The following is a 20,337-nucleotide window of genomic DNA, read 5'->3' on the forward strand; positions in this document are numbered from 1 at the left end:
AGTTAAAACCTGCTTTTTGGTTTATATTGAATTTGCAGAAAATAAAATACAAATTAAATTTTCATTTGATTGTTCACATTATCCCTCCTTTACCCTTTATCTTGGGTAATATGTTTATACTTTACAGTTCCTAGTATTTTCTTATTATATGCTAAACTTGAGATGTTAAACAATATTATTTCTAATTAATGTATAAGGGAATCTTAAATATATAAGTATATATTAACAATTTGTGTTCTTATTGATTTTAAAAATCCTTAATAATTCTAAATTCATAAAATATAAACAAAAATATTTGGCTTTTACAAGTACAGATAATGTAAAAATCTGAATAATCATTCAGTTGGAAAATAATCGAGATGCAGGCTCAGCTATTAAATTAAAACCATAGTTTTATTATGATGACTTTGTGTAATACCATGAGTTTGCGCCCTGGCTACTCTTTGGGAGCAGCTGAACGTTACACAGAATCTATACTAAAAAATAATGAGCCATTTAAATCATAAGTCGGCCATTGCTATCACTGATCCATTTAAAAAAGGCAAAACTAGTTAATATAACCTGTAATATTTTAGAAAATTATAATTATAATTTATCAAATTTTAAAATATTTAAAAGAATGAAAATTTCCTCTGGAAATTATATATTAGGGTTGTATGCAGAATTTCACAAACATTAGATCATCCGTTAAAGTCTATTAGTTGCAATTGACTCAAAATAAAATTTTAATCTTGTATAAGTTTTTAAGCGTTTTTAAGAGTTTTAACCAGAACAGTGCCATTTTGTTAAACCAGATAATGACTTAGATTAAACTTATAATTATTTAGCAGAAAATCTTGATGTTTGGACCAAAAATACTGTTTTGGGAGATTTATGTACTAAACTCGACTACAACCACACGCCTCAATTGGTGTAAATTATGGCCATTTGTTTGGTTCAGGCTAATACTCTCTGTTACACATTTTTGGATAACCAGTTTTCTAAGTAGAGGTTCCAAAATGGATATTTTTACTAAAAATCTAAATTCAGCACTTTTTTACCACCATGAGTACAAGTACTCTTTAAATATATAAGAATTTGTAATAAAGTAATTAAAAATATTAATAAAAAATTAAATAATGTACACTATTTTAAATTTATGTTGTTTCAAATTAAATCCACAATAAGAACTAATTACATTTAGTAAAAATGGAAATGATAGAAACTCAATAATAACGAGTTTTAAATGTTGAATATTAAGTTTCAAAATCTGTTTTAACTTGTAAATACTATTACAATTATGTCTGTCGAGTGAAGACTTAAGATTAATTCAATAACTAAGAATAAGCTTTATCTATCTGTAGTTTTCATTGTAATATAATTTGTTTATATTGCTTCTTTTCTAGCCTATTACCTTTTACTTCAAATAAATCATAAATGAAAGCTTGATCTGTTAATGATTTTGTTGCTATGGGTTTTAAATAGTAGCCAAGTACAAGCATGTTGCAAATGGTTTATACCTTAAGTAGACTTATCCAGCAAATACCCTTTGCAAAGTGTTGCACATGTAACAAGTACAGTAGATTATTGTGCTTTGTTTATCTTGACGGCTCTCTCTAACAGGAATATACACGCAAAATTTTAGTCACAAAATCTCTAAATTTTTAAATTGTATTTTTAAATGCTAAATAACAAAATTCGGTTGTGAATCTGATTGAAAAGTAAATACAATCCAGCAATGAAGAAGATTCTGGAGCTCATCAATCCAATACTAGCCTGTGGAATGCCTTGACCAGTAATTTTGGTCAGACTCTCAGTGAGTTACCAAGGACCGAGAAGGGTCATTGATCTTTTCATGTACAGGAGATCTTCACTTCAGAAATCATTTGACTTAGTTAAGTTATGTTGCCTATAAAGTCTGCTTAGTAATCTCGCGTGAATGTGTAACACAATTGTCTGAGATAAGAAGATTAGAAGGGGGTAAACACTGAAGGAAATTATCTAACTAGGAACAATCATTCTTGGACATAAGAACTAAAATTCCTATTATTTTGTGCCTTATAAAATGCTTACCGCTCAAGATCGTCTTTTCCAAAAGCCAATGCAATCGTTCAGTCCAATGCAATTTGAGATAGGTTAAACAATTTATTTTAATGACTTACTGGTCACTCAAACATTTCCTTAATCCCTAAGATGAATAAGTTAATAATACTATGATGTGTTCTATTAACCATTGTGCTAGAGAATGGATTAACTTAATTTAATTTGGACTCTAAGGATGAAATAACTATTCATAAAAAATGCAGCTCTTAAAATATTCATCTTACATAAAACTTATTCAACAACATGGTTTCAAAGTATGCTACTTATGCTGTCATATTCATGAGTAGAAGTAAGGATATGGATTTAAATCAGAATTATAATAGAAGTAGGTAGTTCTAGCCATTTTAGCGTTGCTTAGGGATTTTATTAGTTTATCATAAACAGACTGGTGTTGTTTTTTGCTGAGGTAATCTGTATGTGGTGTCCAGGTCACCTTCTCATCGTCAGGCCTAGGGACAACATTTGTCTCCATTTGTACTTCTGGTATAATTTGACTTTAGATGCTTGCCTCCCAAATGCTATCTGGCTGGTTTTATTTGGGTTTGCAACCAACTCATTGCTATTGGAGTACTGCTATGCCATGTTAATACCAACGTAACATGACTCTGCAGGTCATTTGATGATTGTTTATGCAGCAGAAGAGTTGTGTCGTCAGCATACATTAGGGAAGAGCAGAAATCACCCAGGTACTGTGGCATGTCATTAACAAACAAGATGAAATGTTGCTGGTCTTAGTACCAACCCTTGAGGCACTCCTCTTTGAACTGGAAGAAGTGTATTTCCTCTGTGATTCCTCTGTGTGTGTGCTTCAGATCGGAGCTGTTGTTGGTCCTCAAGGTAACTTTGGAACCATTTTGTAGCATTTTCGCTTACGCCCATGTGTGTTAGTTTTTTAATGATGAGTTCATGACTGAGGCAATCAAATGCCTTGCTTAGGATGAGTAGAATTGCTGTTGAGAAATTACCTGCCTCTTAAGTTGTCAACAATGGCTTCAGATAACTTGATTATTGCTGTGGTTGTATACTTTCCTGTAGTGAATCCATGTTGACTATCTTTACAGTTGGTTGTTTTTGGAACAGTGATGAAGCAGTCTCTTTAACACAATTTTTTCACAAACTTTAGAAAATGTTGAAATAAGCAAGATTGGTCTGTAATTGCCTACTTCCGATTTTTCACCATTTTTAAACTTGGGATATATTTTCAAGATTTTCAGTCTTGAGTGAAATTTTCCTTCTTTGATAGATTTTATTAAAGATATTAACAAGGTGGAGGGTAAGTTCGTCCACACAGAGTTTCAGAATTTTGGAGGAGATCTCATCTCAGAGTTTTTTAGCTTTAATTTAGAGATGATTGCCCTGACTTCTATTTTATCGATTGTACATATAATGGCATTGAGTTTTGTAACTGGTTCTTGAGCTACAGGCTGTATTGCTTTTCTCTCCCGAGTCTGAGATTATTCTTAGAGTTTCTTCAGGTATATTTATGAAGTATGTGTTAAAGCAGAAAGCAACTTTTTTGGTACAGGATGTTAAATCTCAGTTTATTTGAATTTTGAGCTCTGAAGTGCTTTTCTTTATATTTCGAGCATTATTTATCACTTCCAATGTGGCCTTGGATTTGTTTACTGCCCTTTCTCTGTAGTTAGTTGATGCCTGTTGTCTAAGTAGCTTGAGTCTTTCATCATAGGTTTTCTTTTTTACATTTACCTCTTCTTTATTGGTTTGATTGCCTATCATTTCATGTCAACTTTGAGACGTTAAATAGTCTTCTTTTAGTTTGAGTGTTTCCTTGTATGATAAGTGTTTTGGCCGGTGTTTTCTTTTAGACCTTTTATTCTTCCTGGGGCACGATGAGTCCAAGGCTTTTGTGAGATGATGTTAAACTCTTTATATACTTCCTCTCTAGTAGCGGCTTTGACCAGATCCTCCCTAGTTTCCTTAGAAAGGAGCAATTTCAGTTTGTCCAGGTTTTCTAATTGCAAGCTCCTACACACCTTGACAGGTTGTTTAGAAGGAAGTCCTGTGAGAATTGTACACATTTGCGCAAAGTGGTCTAAAAGTCCGACTTCTGTTATTTTGCTTGCAACGATTTTTTCTTCTGTTATGTTGGTACATCACACTTGCATCAAAATGAATGTATAAACAAATTTAGTATGGACATAATACTCACTGGAGAGGAACTGAATGATAAGAGTCTGAGTAGGAAGAGATAAATGAATAACCAATGATGAGTGAATTATTCATGATTTCAATAAATGATTTCAATATTGAAGGGGTATACAATAGTTTAAGGTACATATTTAAGCGCGGAATCACATTCAACAACCCACCAAGACAGGCAAACATTAAAAATGCAATAAGGAAATGCACATCTACGTATCCTATTAGGCGCTCGATGCGCTTTATGAAAACCTGGTGTGTACCATGTGGGGTATCGTCGTGAACATATCAAGGTATCAAAATTTAGTAACTTGATTTTATTTTTAATAAATTTTGTACACTTTTTCTAATCAATTGCTTGTTTTGGTAAAGTACTATATAGTACTCATAAAAACACCTGCCCAGAAATATTATTAAAATCTTAGTTTATTTTGCGAGAAATACATACTGAATATTGAAACTTGATGATTTAATTGAACACTTTTTCAGCCAAATAGCTATATTCTTGTTAGACTGAGTGTGTATATATATATATATATATATATATATATATTAGTGTACATCTAACCATTGAAACTGTGGAGTAAACCGTGTTTACCGTCGCGTTTGTCTTTCCAGAAATATGTGTCCATAAGCCTATTGTGATTTTTGTAAATAAGCTTTACGTGTTATCCTATTGTATTAATGTTATTTTTATGATGTGTGAACACTGTATCCAAACTATCTGGTATCCATGTGATAACATTTCAAATTGAAACTAGAACAAAATTCTATGTCTAAATCGTTAGCCAAATTATGAACTGTATAAAAGGATAAAATTAACAAATTTGTTTAACATTTCCAGGACCTATTGATTTTCATGTTTGTTGATTTTTTGCTTCTGCTCATTAATTTTTGAGTTTGTTTCAGATTAGTAATTTTTTTGTATGTTGGTTTTGTTAGGTGAATTGATATTTAATATTGCAAAGATTGCCCATGTCAAAATTATTTTTTTATATAATTTAGTTGATTCAAACTTGAAAAGTTTCCTTAAGAGTAACAAGGCATTATTGCTCTGCTTGTAATTAGAATATATACTACTCACACTCAATTAGACATTTTAAGTATTTTTTGTTTTGCCAGTTCAGTAGAACTGGCAAAACAAATTTAATTTTTTTGAAATTTAATTACCTATATGATGAATCATTAAAACTCTGTTTTATTTAACAGTTAATTTTTATAAACGTAACATATAATGTGTGATCAATTAAATGTCATGCTACTTAAACATTGCTCTCGAGTAGTAATGTTGTTCCATTATAGTTTCAATTCTTTTTGGTTTCCAAAATTACAACAATTATGAGCTTAAACCTACCTTAACATACAATTCAAGATTAAAATTGCCTGTTTTGGTATGTAGGGAATAAAATAATGTAATGTAATTTAATCTTGGATTGTACGACAAGGCAGGTTTTAGCCTATATTTGTTCTATATTTATATCTCTGGCTATTTAGGCTGGATACAATGTTCACTGTTATAGCTGGCTTATTCTCTAATTGTATTGTATTGAGATAGATGTGACTTGCTGTTTATACTGTTGTCTGTGCTTTTCCCTGTGTGCTTTAGCTGTCTGATCTCTTTCTCTCTGATCTCTCTCTATCTCTTTCTCTGTCCCTCTCACTGACACAAACAAACGCAATTCTGTCTCTGTTTCACCCACAGAGGATAAGGTAAAGGGAGGCGTTGACCGAAGTTCCACCGTCATTGCTAAAGAGCCTGAAGGTAATTCTACTAGCCTTATCAGTTAATCAGTCTCTGATCTGGTTTGGAAGTGGCCACTTGCTTCTAAGAATTCTCTTTTGTTTGTCTGAAGTATGTAGATTTGTGTTTACTGTATTTGGAAATACATATATTGGATTTTGCATACAAAACCTGTATTCTTATTTAATTACAATGTTTAAAAAATCTAAAGGTTTTAGTAGTACAAAAGTTTATATTGTTAACAGTTATGTTATGTTCTTCCAGATATATTTTATTTGTAGAAGTTAAATTTTAAAATTAATTTATATCTTTAAAATCATGTATTAAAAAAATTCAGAATATTTAAAAATATGTGAATGTTGAGTTCAGCTCCATTTCACCTTCCACCTAGTATAGCTTCTGAAATCTGACACTGTCACAGACTTGACTCCTGGAATCTGGAGTCGGAAGAGATTAAAGAAATGTTGATATCTTCAGAAGGACTCAGATCCATATTCCAGGAGGAGTAAAGTCTGTGACATAAGATTTCAGACGCTGTACTAAGCAGAAGGTGAAATAGAGCCGAACTGACCATTCGCATTGAATCAACAATTTCCAACATAGCTATTTTATAAGTATTTTAAAATGTGCAGTTTTTTAATTAATTCAAAATAACTATAAGTAACATCAAATTAATATTAATTTTAATATTAATAAACAAAAACATTATTAATATTGTATTCCTAGCATTTGCTAGGAAAACAATTTGGATACTCCAACGCATAGTTTGGTGAAAAACGATAATTAAATTGATTTATTCAATATTATTACGTACTAATTATTAAAGAAGTACTTTTACATGCAATTAGAAGTGTACAAAGTACACAAGGAAATATCTTTTTTAACAAAGTAATAAACTAAAATACTAGTATTGGGGCGCTTCTATTATTATTTTTTTTTTTTTTAGTGCTAAGTAGAAAAGACAGAAAATACCTACTCAAAAACTGTTTGCCAACAAAGAACATAAGCAACTTTTTGTATCATGCGCATTCACTTATTGCAAACTTTCCATGTTAATGAGTCTCACACTTGAGATGTTTAAAGCTTCAGAATTGTGTCCTCCGCAGCTGTCACACCATCTTTAATACATGCATAGGATGTCAATGTACATTCATTTTAGTCTTTCATCTTTAATTTGTAACTTCTTGCATCTGAATGAAGTTTTCTTTTGCAATCAGTGCTATCTCGCAGGCGCCAGCGCGGAGGTTGTCAGAGACAAACAATTCTTTTTACAATGGGTTCAAATAGAATCCATAGAAAATATAAAAAGTTTCTTTAATTTTTAGTTTTATAGAACTTAATATGCATCAGTTAATTAATTGAACATTATGGTGTGTTGTGTTATCAATAAGAAAAGTTAATTTGGTAGGATATTGGATAATTGATTAACACACTGGAAATAAACCCCTTGTCTCTTCCTGTATTGCCCTCAGACCTATTTTCTTTTCTTAATGTCATTACGCTCTTTTAAATTGGTTCTGCCTTCAAAGTGTTTCCATTTACACCTCAAGATATAGCATCAACATGTGAATATACAAATCTCTTTATTTATTCTTCCTCAAGATCAGTAGTGGCATCAAATTTTTGTTACAAAACTTTAAAAAAACAAAGTAGGTGAGAAAGTCATCTCAAATGTGTAGCCCTTGTTCTCAAAATATTCTTCAAGACTGTAGATGGTTTCAGACATAATCAAGCTCAGCTTGTTCTGTGTGCTGGGAGTACAAAATCATTTGTATATCTAGTGTTTGGTCATGGACATTAGAATTCGTGGACAACCCAAGACCGACATGGAGGATAACCTTTACTCTATATACCGATGGCAGCATCAGCATCCCAACCCTGTGTCTTCAGTTGTCACAAAATTGCAGTACCAGTACCTGCTGAAGTTTTTTTACCTTTCTTCCCACAAAGCTGAAAGGGGTATTTCAGTATCATATAAATTATAAAGGGTCTGTAGTAATGTCTTTCATCGTACCAACTCACATTTATGCCGCCACCATTTCTCTCCAAGCTCTAATCTACTGTTGCAACCCCATTGGGTTGTACCTGGATTTTTACAAGTGTAGATTGAGGCAGGAGATTTTATGGAAAGCTGAAATTACCTCCATTACCAAAATAGTTAGGTATTCTTACCTCCTTTAAATCCAAAATCAACTGAAGAGGTTTTGTCATTCGTTACATGTTTTGGACAAACATTCCTGTCTTCAGACTACATTATAAAATTAAATTCTCTAAATGGTTTTGTTAATTTAGTACTGATTGCACAATATAAGACACATAATGAATAAAAAAAATTACATCAACTTAGTTCACAAAACACATTACAACTTTTTAGATCTATATCTATATAATACAAAAACTAATGACAGATTACGTTACGTAAACCTGCACTGCACTCAGCATTATTGGTTGGGGCATTAGGAGCAGCTGATCCAGGTTTATTCTTACTGACAATAGTGTAAAAACCGATGTTTGGGTGTAAATTTACTTTATTATAGCCTCTTCATTTTATATTAAATGCCCTATATATATTCTAATGTGTCCAATATGTTTCCTTACCCACATTTTTGAAACCTTGGTTTATTTCATGCATATCATGATTTTTATCACAAAGATGTTGTTCAATACTTGATTTTTGTTTATCTCAATGTAGATCAGTTTGATATTCTTTTTAACCTGTCTTAAAATCCTGCTTGTCCAATATATTTTTCAGTTTGGTATACACCAGATTTTTCCATTTTTCCACTGTCTTTTTTTAGTCAAATTGTTGCCATTTCATTTCTGGTTTTAGGAACAAGATTTTAGCCATCTTTCAATTGGTTTTTAATACCATGGTGTGGCTGTATTCAACCTATTTATATTGTTTTTCACTTTAGCTTTACCTTAGTTACAAGCCTATTCACCATTCTAATTTGATAACCATTGAATTTTGCAATGTATTTTATAGTATTTAATTCATTATTATAATTCTTAGGACTCAATGGGGGGACATTTTACTATAATACTAAAAAGTTATACGCTGCAATCTTTTATTATTTGGGGGGGGGGGGGGTTGGCAGGAAGAAGCATTGATTGTCTGCATTGATGTAGTGGGCTTTCTCCAGGGTGAGATCAAAAACACTTAGCTTATTGTTTTACAACTTTAATTATAATTTAAATTTAGGCGTAATATTTGTATAACAAGTTTAATTGTCGAGTACTGCCATTAAATAATATTAGGGTGTCATCCACATTGTGAGAGGGAAAATTCAATCTTTGCACAAATTTTCATCCAAAGATCGTTTTTAATGCCAACCTCAGTTATTAACTGTTCATATCACAGTTTCCTGCTGCATTGTATAGCTAATGTAGGTGAACAAAGTCTTTAAATTTAATTTTTTTTAATGCTGGGTCATGAGTTTTGATGTGTTATGTGTGTTGTGTTGTGCAATTGTTACTAAAATAACACAGCATTCGATGAATTCAGTTTTATACTGCACTCTGAAGATGGAGTGTACCTACAAAGCATATAACGAGTGTCAATACCTCTTGAGTTGATTTTTGACTTGACCAGAATACCTAATTAATTTGTCAATTGAATCAAAAAGGGGCATAGTAAATGAATATTAGTGTCTTTTACAACGTGGAAATCTGGAGATTCCTGAGTTTGAGAAAATCACTTATTTTTAAAGCTATATAAGCTGCTTTTATTTAAACATTTTACTAACTGACTTTTCTTTTTGTTTGTATTTTTGTAATTGTCACCATCTCAGGAAGAACAGTTTTCAAAGCAAACTTAAAAATTGTGTGTAGTAAGTGATGACTGTTAGGCAGAACACCACATCTAACATCAGTTTTATCAAAAGCAGGTTAACACACATTGCAGTCCTCTTTCATGCAGGCATATTATCGTTCTCTCAAGAGTTTTAGATAATATAAATCAATCTTAGTTCTTTGGCTGAGATAGCCTGATAACATCTTAGTTCCTGGCTCACACCGCTCCTAAACTTTGCTTACGCAAGTTTCGGTTTAACATCTGTTAACTGAATATGGCTCTGTGCAGCGAAGCCAAAATATTTGAAGAATTAAGTTGTGTAAGGAATGTTTTCGACACAGTTTGAAGTATAGAAAACTTACATATTAATATAAATAAATTTAGATTGTGTGGTTGCAATTGTTCCATATTTAGTGTAAATTTTAATTTTTTTAGTTATTCTTTATAAGTTTTCCCTACAAATCTTTTTATTTTCTGGTATTTTATATAGCTATAATGTCTACCTTATAATTAGGGTATTTAAACTAACTTATTTATTTTAAATGTTGCATTAAGAAATAGTTGGCAGTCAAACATTTTCAATATATTTAAATAATGAATGTATTTCAGTATTTTTAATAGATTCTTCTTGTACCTCTCTATGTAGATCAGTGCTTTTGTGTAATTATTTTTGTATCAAGTGCCACACTTCCATACCAGAGCAAATCAGTATTAACATTTCAGCTCTCTACCACTAACATAAGTTAAAATTTATTGAAATAAGTTAATTAAACTGCATTCCCTAACTTGATCTCAGTGAGTTGGTATTAACACCTCATGCTTTATTCTTAGCACAGTTTTCTTAGCTTTGGCATTGCTGATCGGGAGAATGTGCTAAATATCACACATTCCTGTAACTTAATTATAATTACTAATAAATAAAACATTTTTATATTTATATAATGCCATTCAAAGTAAAAACTATTCTGGGGAATCCATCTAAAGGGAATCAATACATTGTAGCAAATCGGTTTAGTCTCAAAAAATTAAATACACAGCTTTTGTAATAACCTTTTTACTTTTTTGAGATACTCAGTTTTTTGTTTTTTCTTTTAAGTATTTTTCTAATAAATACAAGCTTACTTTATTATTATTTCACAATGAAGGAAATATTTTAAATTATTACAAATGATAAATTGATATTATAACAGATTCTTCCAAATTCTGTTTGATACCGATATACACATAAAAAACAAAAAAATCAGGAGCAGTACTTTATCAAACATTGAATCTAAAATTCTTTCATGTTTCTTTGTTTTAAATTAATTTTAAACATTTATGACTGAGTTATAGCAAATATTCACTCAAAATCCTACAGGAGCAAATCTCAGTTTTCCTTTACAGTGTACTAGTCTACATTATATAAAAAAGAGTTGGTTAAAAATATGTTTAAACTTTCCATCATGAGATATATTTGTTTATTTTTTAATTCATACTTATGTGTATCACCTAATCAGACTTTAATTACAGCCAAAAATTATTTTGAATTGAGCACATTTTGAAATTGCAAATAAAGTTTAATAATGTTGAAATTGCTTATAAGAATGTTTTACTTATATATATAGCATAATAACAGTAATTAATACAGGTGTTGTGAATTTTGTTTAATTCAATTGTAATATGTCTGTGTTTTACATTGGAATAATAAGCTATTGCTTCTCTTTAGATGGTTCACTTTGTAAATTGTCCTTTAAATATTTCAAAATTAAGTCCTCATTATAAAATAATTAATGTGTATTCTTTTATATATAATTTGATTTAAACAAAAATTAATTCACATAAAAACTAACTATATTTTTCCGTACGCATGCTTGTTTATTAAATAACATTTTCTGTACATTTCTTCAGATTTTGGAACCAGGCCACCCTATAAGAACAATCAGTTTGACGGATTATATAAATATGTGAATGTTGAGTTTAACTTCAGTTCATTTTCATATAGTGCAATTTCTGGTATCTGACGCTGTCACAGGCTTGACTCCTATAATCTGGAGTCATTTTCATCTGAAGAGATTAAAAAAAGTTAGCAACGAAGAAGCTCAAAATGAACTTTACATCGATTCGACATCAAAGACACATCAGATTCCAGACGTTGCACAAAGAGGAAGGTGAACTGGAGCTAAACCTTGACATGGTTAGCACTTTAGGCTAGCATTTTTAATCCCCCATGTTGAAAGTAATGTATTATTTCAAATGTTAACATTGCATGATTTTGGTCTGTACATTTTTATGACGAACGCATTACTGTAAACATTTTCATATATATATTATATCAACAAAGTAATATTTTGTTTAATTACATCTTTAATATTTAATATTATCCACAAAATATTATTTCATGGAATATTGTTTTATCCTGGCAATGTTTGGTTTTAGATATTTTTATAATTCTTAACATTTTAAGGTCTAAAATGATATATTAAAAACAGTTTGCCACAATGTGTTCAGCTTAAAAACACAATCCAATATCATCTATCACAATGCGATGTTTTTATTTTAAACAAATAAATGACATCATGGAAGATCCAAGATGACAAAAAAACATTTTAGAAAATCATTTTAGCTTTGTCAAAATAACCATCAATAATAAAGTAGTTGGTTTGTTAAAGTAGTAAAGTTTGGTTTAGAAGTCTGAAGAAATATAATATGGGAGGGTCATTTAAAAATAATCCTTTACATTATAAAGAAAGCAATATTGAAATATAAACATAAAATGTTTGAACAATAAAACATGATATGTGAAAGCACATTTTCTGCACATTACCCGTCAACATAGTTGTTACAAACAAACGTAAACTTGACTAATATTGGAATGTTTCAGCATGAATTGTTATCTTCTATAGACTAACGCAGTATCTTATCGAGTTTGGTAAATGAAATAGTCTTTGTAGATAATAACTAATTAGGTTATGTATATTTTATTGTAGGCTAGTCAGTAAACGTACATTATATGATAAGGCTTTAATGTGCATTTCCCGATCATCCGATGTTGTCATGTTGGATGTTGATGCATCATTATATTAGATGTTGATGATTGGCTGCTCAAAAACATGCTGTTTCACATTGCCAACCAATCAGGTACACTCGCTTGAGCTGTTAGCTTTTTGCGAATTCGCTCATTTAAATTACTATCAAGATGGCTGTAATTTTTATATTATTACTAATGTAAGTTGTAACCATTTATTTCATGCTCAGGCCTCATTTTTAATTTTTCACAGTTTCTAATATTATTACATTTCATATTGTAGATTTGGAATTAAATTGTGTTTATGCTTTACAGTAATAGTTAATTATACTGTACTGAGAGTAAATACGAAGGTAATTGTGTATCTTTACTACAGATCGTATAGTGTCATTTTCAAATACATTTTTCCATATTTCTTATTATTTTACTGATCAATATAATATTTTGGTAAATGTACAAACTTCTGCAATTTATAACTGTCTAAGTGACTTTTTTAAATAAAATATAAGTAAGATAAATGAAACATGCTCACTAATTTTATGTATGAACTAAACAATCTATTACACAAGTAAAGTCAACTTGTACGTAGAAAGAGATTTCAGGCATATTTTTCAAATATATTTTAATGTCTGAATGTAATGAGCAAGTTAAGTGACTGAACATTTAATGTAATGATTCATAATATATTAGAATTGTTTAGTCAATATATGAAATGTTTAAACCAAAGTCTTTAGTTATTTTATTACATTGTTTTTCCCTTATAGTTATTCACTGATATTACATAGCCCACAAAAAATAGAGTTTTTTGTTTCGTCTATCACTGATAAAATTATATAACTAATATTTTTATTACAGTAAAATGTAAAATTTCGTATTTGTGATTATTACCCCGAGTGAAGCAGATAACTAACTAAACAGTGTTGTGGGGAGATCGTAAATTTACACAACTTGGTAGTAAAATCGTAACCAAAGCCCATTTTTCACTGGTGACAATGCAGCATATTTTTGTTGCTATTTTTTTTTAACTAATGATTCTTCATAAGTGACTACTCCATGTAAAAATTAATTTCCTTCCATAGTTTTAGAGGACCGTTATAGTAATGTTTTTTCTGACTCCTGTACGTTTATTCACCCCTCCCCCTCCAAACTGGCGTGTGGTAGCCGCTTCACTCAGTAGACTAATTACAAGAAAAATTCAGTATAATAAACTAACCTCCTGTTATGTAATTGCATAATATATGGTACAAATTTGACTTTTATAAACTTATAGGATTTTTAAAACCTATGGAATAAAAATTTCAGCATATTGTTTACAAATCAAAGAATAGATCCTAATTATATTGGTAGTAAGTAAAATTATGACTTTATAGAATTCTCTACATTACATGACCACCATTCATAACAATATAAATATTGTATATATAAATTTAAATTGAAGGCAAACAAACAATATTATAATAATGTATTTAACAATAACCTATTACTGTTTACTAAAGTAGGGTTGTATAAAGAAATTTGTTTCCTATCATTATTCTAACTTTTCATTTGCATGAAACTTTTGCCTTATGTTCAAAATGTTTATTTTTTTTTTTAATCGTTTTACTTCTTAACTTCTTGGTTTTGGATTCATTATGTTTATATTTTAATAATTAGTGATCAACTTATCATATTTTATAATTCTTTAGAAAGTTTTTTAGCCAGGCATTTTCAGTGTCACTCTCTGATATGTACATTATGATCATTTCCTCTGCATTATGTCACTACCCCTCATATCCCACCTGTGCATGCTTACAAGGTCATGTGCTTGTGTCATGCATTTGTCATTGTTAAGCATTTTTTGTTTCTTGTGACATGCTGTCCCATGTCTATCTGTTCGTATCATCACTGTCTATTGACTGTTATGTACCTGACATTTTACTTTTAGGGAAATGCTGTCCATATTCTCACATACAGTGAAAGTCAGCTCGACGATGTTTAGCAAGATCGTTGATGTTTCCAATTTTTTACATTACAGAAACCAGACATTTTACAGATTTTCAAGACAACAAATTAACATCATTTTGAAGATAGTTCCACTTTTTCTCTGTTCTCTGTAGTTGATAATCAAATGATTTATTTTTGTTTATTTTTATAAATTTATTAATAGACATGAAAAATTAAACAATATGCTTAAAAACTGATCACTTTATCAAGGAAATAGCTCATGCGGATTATGTTGTATGAATTCAAACCTAAAATAAGCACAAGATACATTATACAATATTTTAAAATCTGTTCAGGCAAGAACAGTTTATTTAAAAAATGTAGATGTTTAAAAAGTCAAAAATAGTACACAGAGCAAAAATCTTGGTCTTGTTTTACAACATCAAAAAGTTGAGTTCTGGCATCGTAAAGCAAGGCCACAATTTTGTTTCTGTGTACTACTTTTCATAGAAGGTAGAAAATATAGATTTTGTAAAGAAGTCATGATAAATATGTTTTGATTTAATTTGAACAGTTTTGATAACTGACAAAAGGTTTTAGGTTTTCATATAAAGCGATGTTAATTTAATGACCATTAACATTTTTTGTCATAGATTTAAACAATGAAGACTCCAACATTTTAGAATAACAGCGTGAAATATATCATAGTGTTGCTTGATTTTTATACAACTGACCCATAAAAATCCTCTCTTATAATAAATGTTTAGCTGTTTCTTTCTCATGAAAAAAACTAAGCTTGTAAAAATACTTTTGGTACTATATTAGCAGATCATTTATTAGCATTCCAAAATTAGATGGCTCCCCCAACTAGACTTGAACTAAAGACCTCTTGTACTGAATGAAAGCTCAGAGACCGGTCAGTTCCCAGAATGTGTTGGGCGGAGCTTGCATGGCACATTTCTCCCGAACACGTCTTTCAACCCCTTACAAGTTCAGTGCAGTCAGTGGTGTAGCCTGGAACTTTATATTTGGTCACAATTTTAACCTTCTCTATGGTCAAATAAGCTAAACACTGTTGATGTTCAGTATTTCTAAACATTGATTAGCGATTTATTTTACTACCTAGGAGGAAACATCAATAAAACAAAGTCGTTTATTGGTAATTATCAGAAAGTGTTAATAAAAACATAAATTCTTGAGGTTGTGGTAGAAATCAGTGCTTTGTCATTATCGAGAGAATTAACCCCCCTTGCTACGTCTCGTGCCAAAATGTATCTATTGGGTAACAAAATAACAATTCCGTCCATGATACATAAATAACTATTTATGCGAAAGCATTTACTCCTATTTGTCACTTTTGTCATGATAGACTTAAGAGCTTTTTGATGTTTCTCTTGACTTATGGCAATGAAAATAAACTGTACAGAGCAAAGTATCAGGTGAGTTAGATGTGTAAGGTCAGGTAATTCTCTTGCTAAAATCTGAGCAATGAGGTGGCTGCTCAAGCAGATCAATTGTTGTGGTATAGAATATACACTATAGAAGTTTACTGGAGTGTGGTCTGATTTATTCTGATAAATTTAATTTGACTTTATGGCCTACATTGGACCACTTTAATACATTTATGATTCAAGTCTATCCTTTTTCTTTCAGCCCAATATTTCTTCATCCTTTTGTGTGTAATTTCTTTTCCTCATCCAGAATCACTCTTGATATTTTCTGCTTGTTTCTCTTAAACTGTGTTATATCTTTTAATATTTTTAGTTTGTGTGACTTGTGTTTTAAATCTTCTATTGTAATTTTTAACTCTCTCATGACTTTCTTTTTTTTCCGTGGTCCATCTGATTTTGATCTTATTAATCCACAATTTTTCTATTATTTTTCCGCTTGTTCTATTTTTAGGCGTTTTTAAAAAATGTTCCAAGAATAATATTTGTTTCTTTTTTATTGTACTTGTTACTGGCTCTATATTTTAGTATTGGTTGGAAGCCATTCTTCAAACTCTGTCTACTTGACAGTTTTTATTTAAACAAGTCTAACTATACTTCTTTTAATCTTGAGTACCTTATCTATTGCAATAGTGTTTATTGTTAAACATTGTTTCACATGCATACGTAATTTTTGGCAGGGGGACTGTTCTATAGTGTTTTAGTGTAGTACCTATTGAAGGAAATTTGTTATACATATACTTAGTAATAGTAGGTAACAAAATATTACTAGTAACACTCTTTCTGATAAATTACTAGTAAAATAATTGTAATATTGTCTTGAAGTAAAATAAATCAATTGCTTCTATTTTTTCAGAATCAGATTTCAGTGAAAGATTTGTAGACCTGAATAGGATTTTTACCAACTGACATTTTACTTTATATAAAAGAGGAAACTTCTTGTATACTTCAGTTTTTACTATAGTGCTGTCCTTAGATGTGTATTTTAATAATACAATACTTTTAATGGCATTTCTCTCAATAATAAAGAAAATTTAACCACAGTCCATCATTCTATTAAATTCACTGACAACAAAATTACGAAGCATAATTTGACCTGATAACTTTTCCAGATGAAACCAATAACTGCACTGCGCTCAATGCTATGAGGTTAACAAAATAAAGTGACATAATAGAGAACAATACAAACTATTTCACTTATGTTTTGTAAAAAAATAAGATTGTAGAAAAATAGTAACAATAGGTATCATTAATAATAATTCATGAAGTTGCCAGAGAAAGCACATACTAATATTATTGCAGTACAATATATGTTATGCTCCTACCTTTATGAATATGTCATATTAAGTAGGAAATTCAATCAATATTATTCAATATGTAATGTACAATAATGGCATCAGAAATTAAAGAAATAAGGGGAACCTTTATTGATGTCCATATCAACAAACAAGTGACTAAAGTTCTTTAAAACTGGTTTACTAGTATTTACAACTAATTGAAGTTTTGTTTCATTTGAAAATGATGTCCATATTTTAATTTGGTCCTTTCAATTCATAACATTGAAACTTATGACATATTATGATTGTTATGGTAAAATATTGTATGATGTAAAAAATGTGGTAAATAGTTAAATTATTACAGGGTAAAAGATTTGCTCAAAAATGTTTGTATTCAATATTTTTAATGCTTGTTTATCAAATTATTTGTGCCATTATCGCTATTTATATTTTAAACGACGAGTTTGGATTTGGTCTGTTTAATGTCTAACGTATAGCAGCATATCCTGTATTAAATGTTCTGTTAATTGTTCTATGCATTTGCTGGTGTTCCGTGTTATTTATTGCATCGTTCTTGGTGGCACATTAATGTTATTACGGCAGAGTAAGTGTAAATACTGTTTATTTACTTTGAAAAATGATATTTTATCAACTTGCTAAACAGAATTGTAGTGGGCATCAATTCTTACAATAACAATAATACAATGTTCCAGACGTGTTCTGTAGGTGAGTAGATACATAACACCAGGTTAACTAGGTTAATTACAAATTACCGACACACTAAAGTTAGAATCTAGAACAATCTGTATGACCTGCACTAAAACAAATAAATAAGGAACCTAAAAAACAGTTGTTATGACTGAAGATATCTATTATTAGTGTATTTGAAGTTTAGTTAATGAGGTAGACATGAAGCACAATTTGTCTGTAGTAATTTCTGACTCTAGTATGGTGCTTTTGTGAGATATGTGTGTGGTTAATCTAGATCATTTTTCTATGTGTTACGTTATTTACTCACCTGAAGAAGAAGCAAGAATTTTCAGATCTGAAAACTTTGTTTCTGGTTTTGTAATATATAATGGTGGTTGATGACCTGAACAATTCTGTTAGCCATTCAAATCCTCCATTGCCATAAATAAACTGTCAAGATAGTGTTTTAACAGGTTTTGCAACTGTCAGAGTTTTTTCCATTAATTTCACACATTACAAATATTATTTGTTCAGTTAAAACTTTCTAATCTATTTAACTGCACATTCCCTCAGATAATATTGTATAGGATATGGAATGTGTATCAATGGCAAATGTATAATTAGAGCAATAACTCATATAACTCAGTGGAATACAGTTTTATCAGTAGAAGAAGTGGATTTCAGCAGTTAAATCAGTATTTTATCTGTAACTTGTTTACAACATCAAATTACTTCACTACTCATGTGTAAACACTCATTACTCACTATCAATCACATGTATAGGAATAAACAATCCACCTGAGAGTAAGGAATGTTATGAAGGAAAGTATATCATAAGATAAGACTTATGCAACACTAGAAATAGAGTATGTATGGAACTAATGATAATCCACACAAGACATGTGCTAAATATAGAGTAAAGTTGTAGCGCTTCACGACAGAGTGGATGTCATCCTATTTTCAGCAACAGTCCACCACAACTACAGCTGGGCTTATCGCTTCCTTATCACACTCTTCCCCTGCTCTTCCATATGTTTTTTCAAACATTTTATCTGTCATCAATCAAACTGTTTTACTTTCACTTTCTACCTGATGTCGGCTTCAGTAGCAACCCCTTCCTCTTCACAGAAAAATATTGATAGTAAGTCAATCACCAGTTTTAGGTTATGTTTGTGAATCAGTGTGTTGTTTTCTCAACCTTCAAAATGCCTTCAGTGTTTATTTTTGGAGATAATTATTTTCTTCTATGATTTTTACAGTATGTTTTATTGTGATTTTATTATGAATCCATACAATTTTTGAAATTGGTATTTGTATTATATTTTTTATATTGTTATTTTTCCATCAGTAGATAGTAATGTATTAGATTGATTCAAATACTCAGGGTGCTTTTATTTATTGTTTCTTCAATTTAATTTGAAATATTGAAAGGATTATATAAAAATAAATTGTTATTTTATTGGTTCTAAGTATAATCAGTTACATATGTTGTTACACATAAATAATTTTGTAAAGTTTATTTTGTTCTTTTGATTTTAATTAATTTTTTTCTAAGATATTTTAATTTTTAGTTTTTTTAATGAGAAGTGTATTAAAATGTTTTAATAGCAAATATTAACACAAACATGTTCATAATTAATTGTAATTGAAACTGCACAAAAATATGTACCAGACAGGGTTTAGTGGAAGGCACAATACGATTGAGAAGAAAGTAGGACTGAAGCAAAAAGTTAAACTAAAACTTCATCAGTGTGTGTGTGTGAATGTGTATTTAAATTTCTGCGGAACAAGCCTTTATAGTCAGACCTATTCCTAGTACATAGTTTATTTATTTTACTGACACTTTTTGAAACTAAATACATCTTACTCTTATTGTAAAATATATTATTTCCTATTTATTTATCCACTTTTTAATAGATCTAGTTTTCTGAGAATTGTGTATTAATGGAAGATACTGGTTCAGGCTTTGTGGGAGGGGGTACGACACCCCCGCCTTCCCCAGCATCATTCCCCCCCACCAAGCCCCAGCCAGGGTTCAGCTCCCCACCCGCCTCCAAGTCCGCCCTCAGCCTCGGAACTGTGCTGTTGCAAGGTGCCCAAGGTAGAATCGTGTGACCATCAATAACACTTTGACCGTGTTTGAGGTTTTCTGCAAATTGGTGGTGGTGTTGTTTGATGTTCCGCATTGATTTGTTTCCATGCCTACTTCTTAGAAAACT

The 20,337-nt window shown here is 30.5% G+C and overlaps 1 protein-coding gene across 22 annotated transcripts in view; it reads left to right on the forward strand.

Moving 5' to 3' along the window:
- The window catches only part of LOC124359040 (calcium/calmodulin-dependent protein kinase type II alpha chain), a 393,022-nt gene that overhangs the window by 351,026 nt on the left and 21,659 nt on the right, over window positions 1-20,337 (forward strand). For 10 of the 22 annotated variants that reach the window (XM_046811401.1, XM_046811405.1, XM_046811409.1 and 7 more), the window contains one exon: window positions 5,945-6,004. The exons of 8 other annotated variants lie outside the window; for them this stretch is intronic. In XM_046811401.1, the coding sequence (XP_046667357.1) occupies window positions 5,945-6,004 (60 nt within the window). Of the gene's footprint in view, window positions 1-5,944; window positions 6,005-20,081; window positions 20,220-20,337 lie in introns of all 22 variants that reach the window. 4 more of the 22 variants (XM_046811407.1, XM_046811408.1, XM_046811410.1 and 1 more) reach the window with 2 other exon arrangements.

This window comes from Homalodisca vitripennis, chromosome 4 (assembly GCF_021130785.1).
Source record: "Homalodisca vitripennis isolate AUS2020 chromosome 4, UT_GWSS_2.1, whole genome shotgun sequence".
Taxonomy (NCBI): Eukaryota; Metazoa; Arthropoda; class Insecta; order Hemiptera; family Cicadellidae; genus Homalodisca; species Homalodisca vitripennis.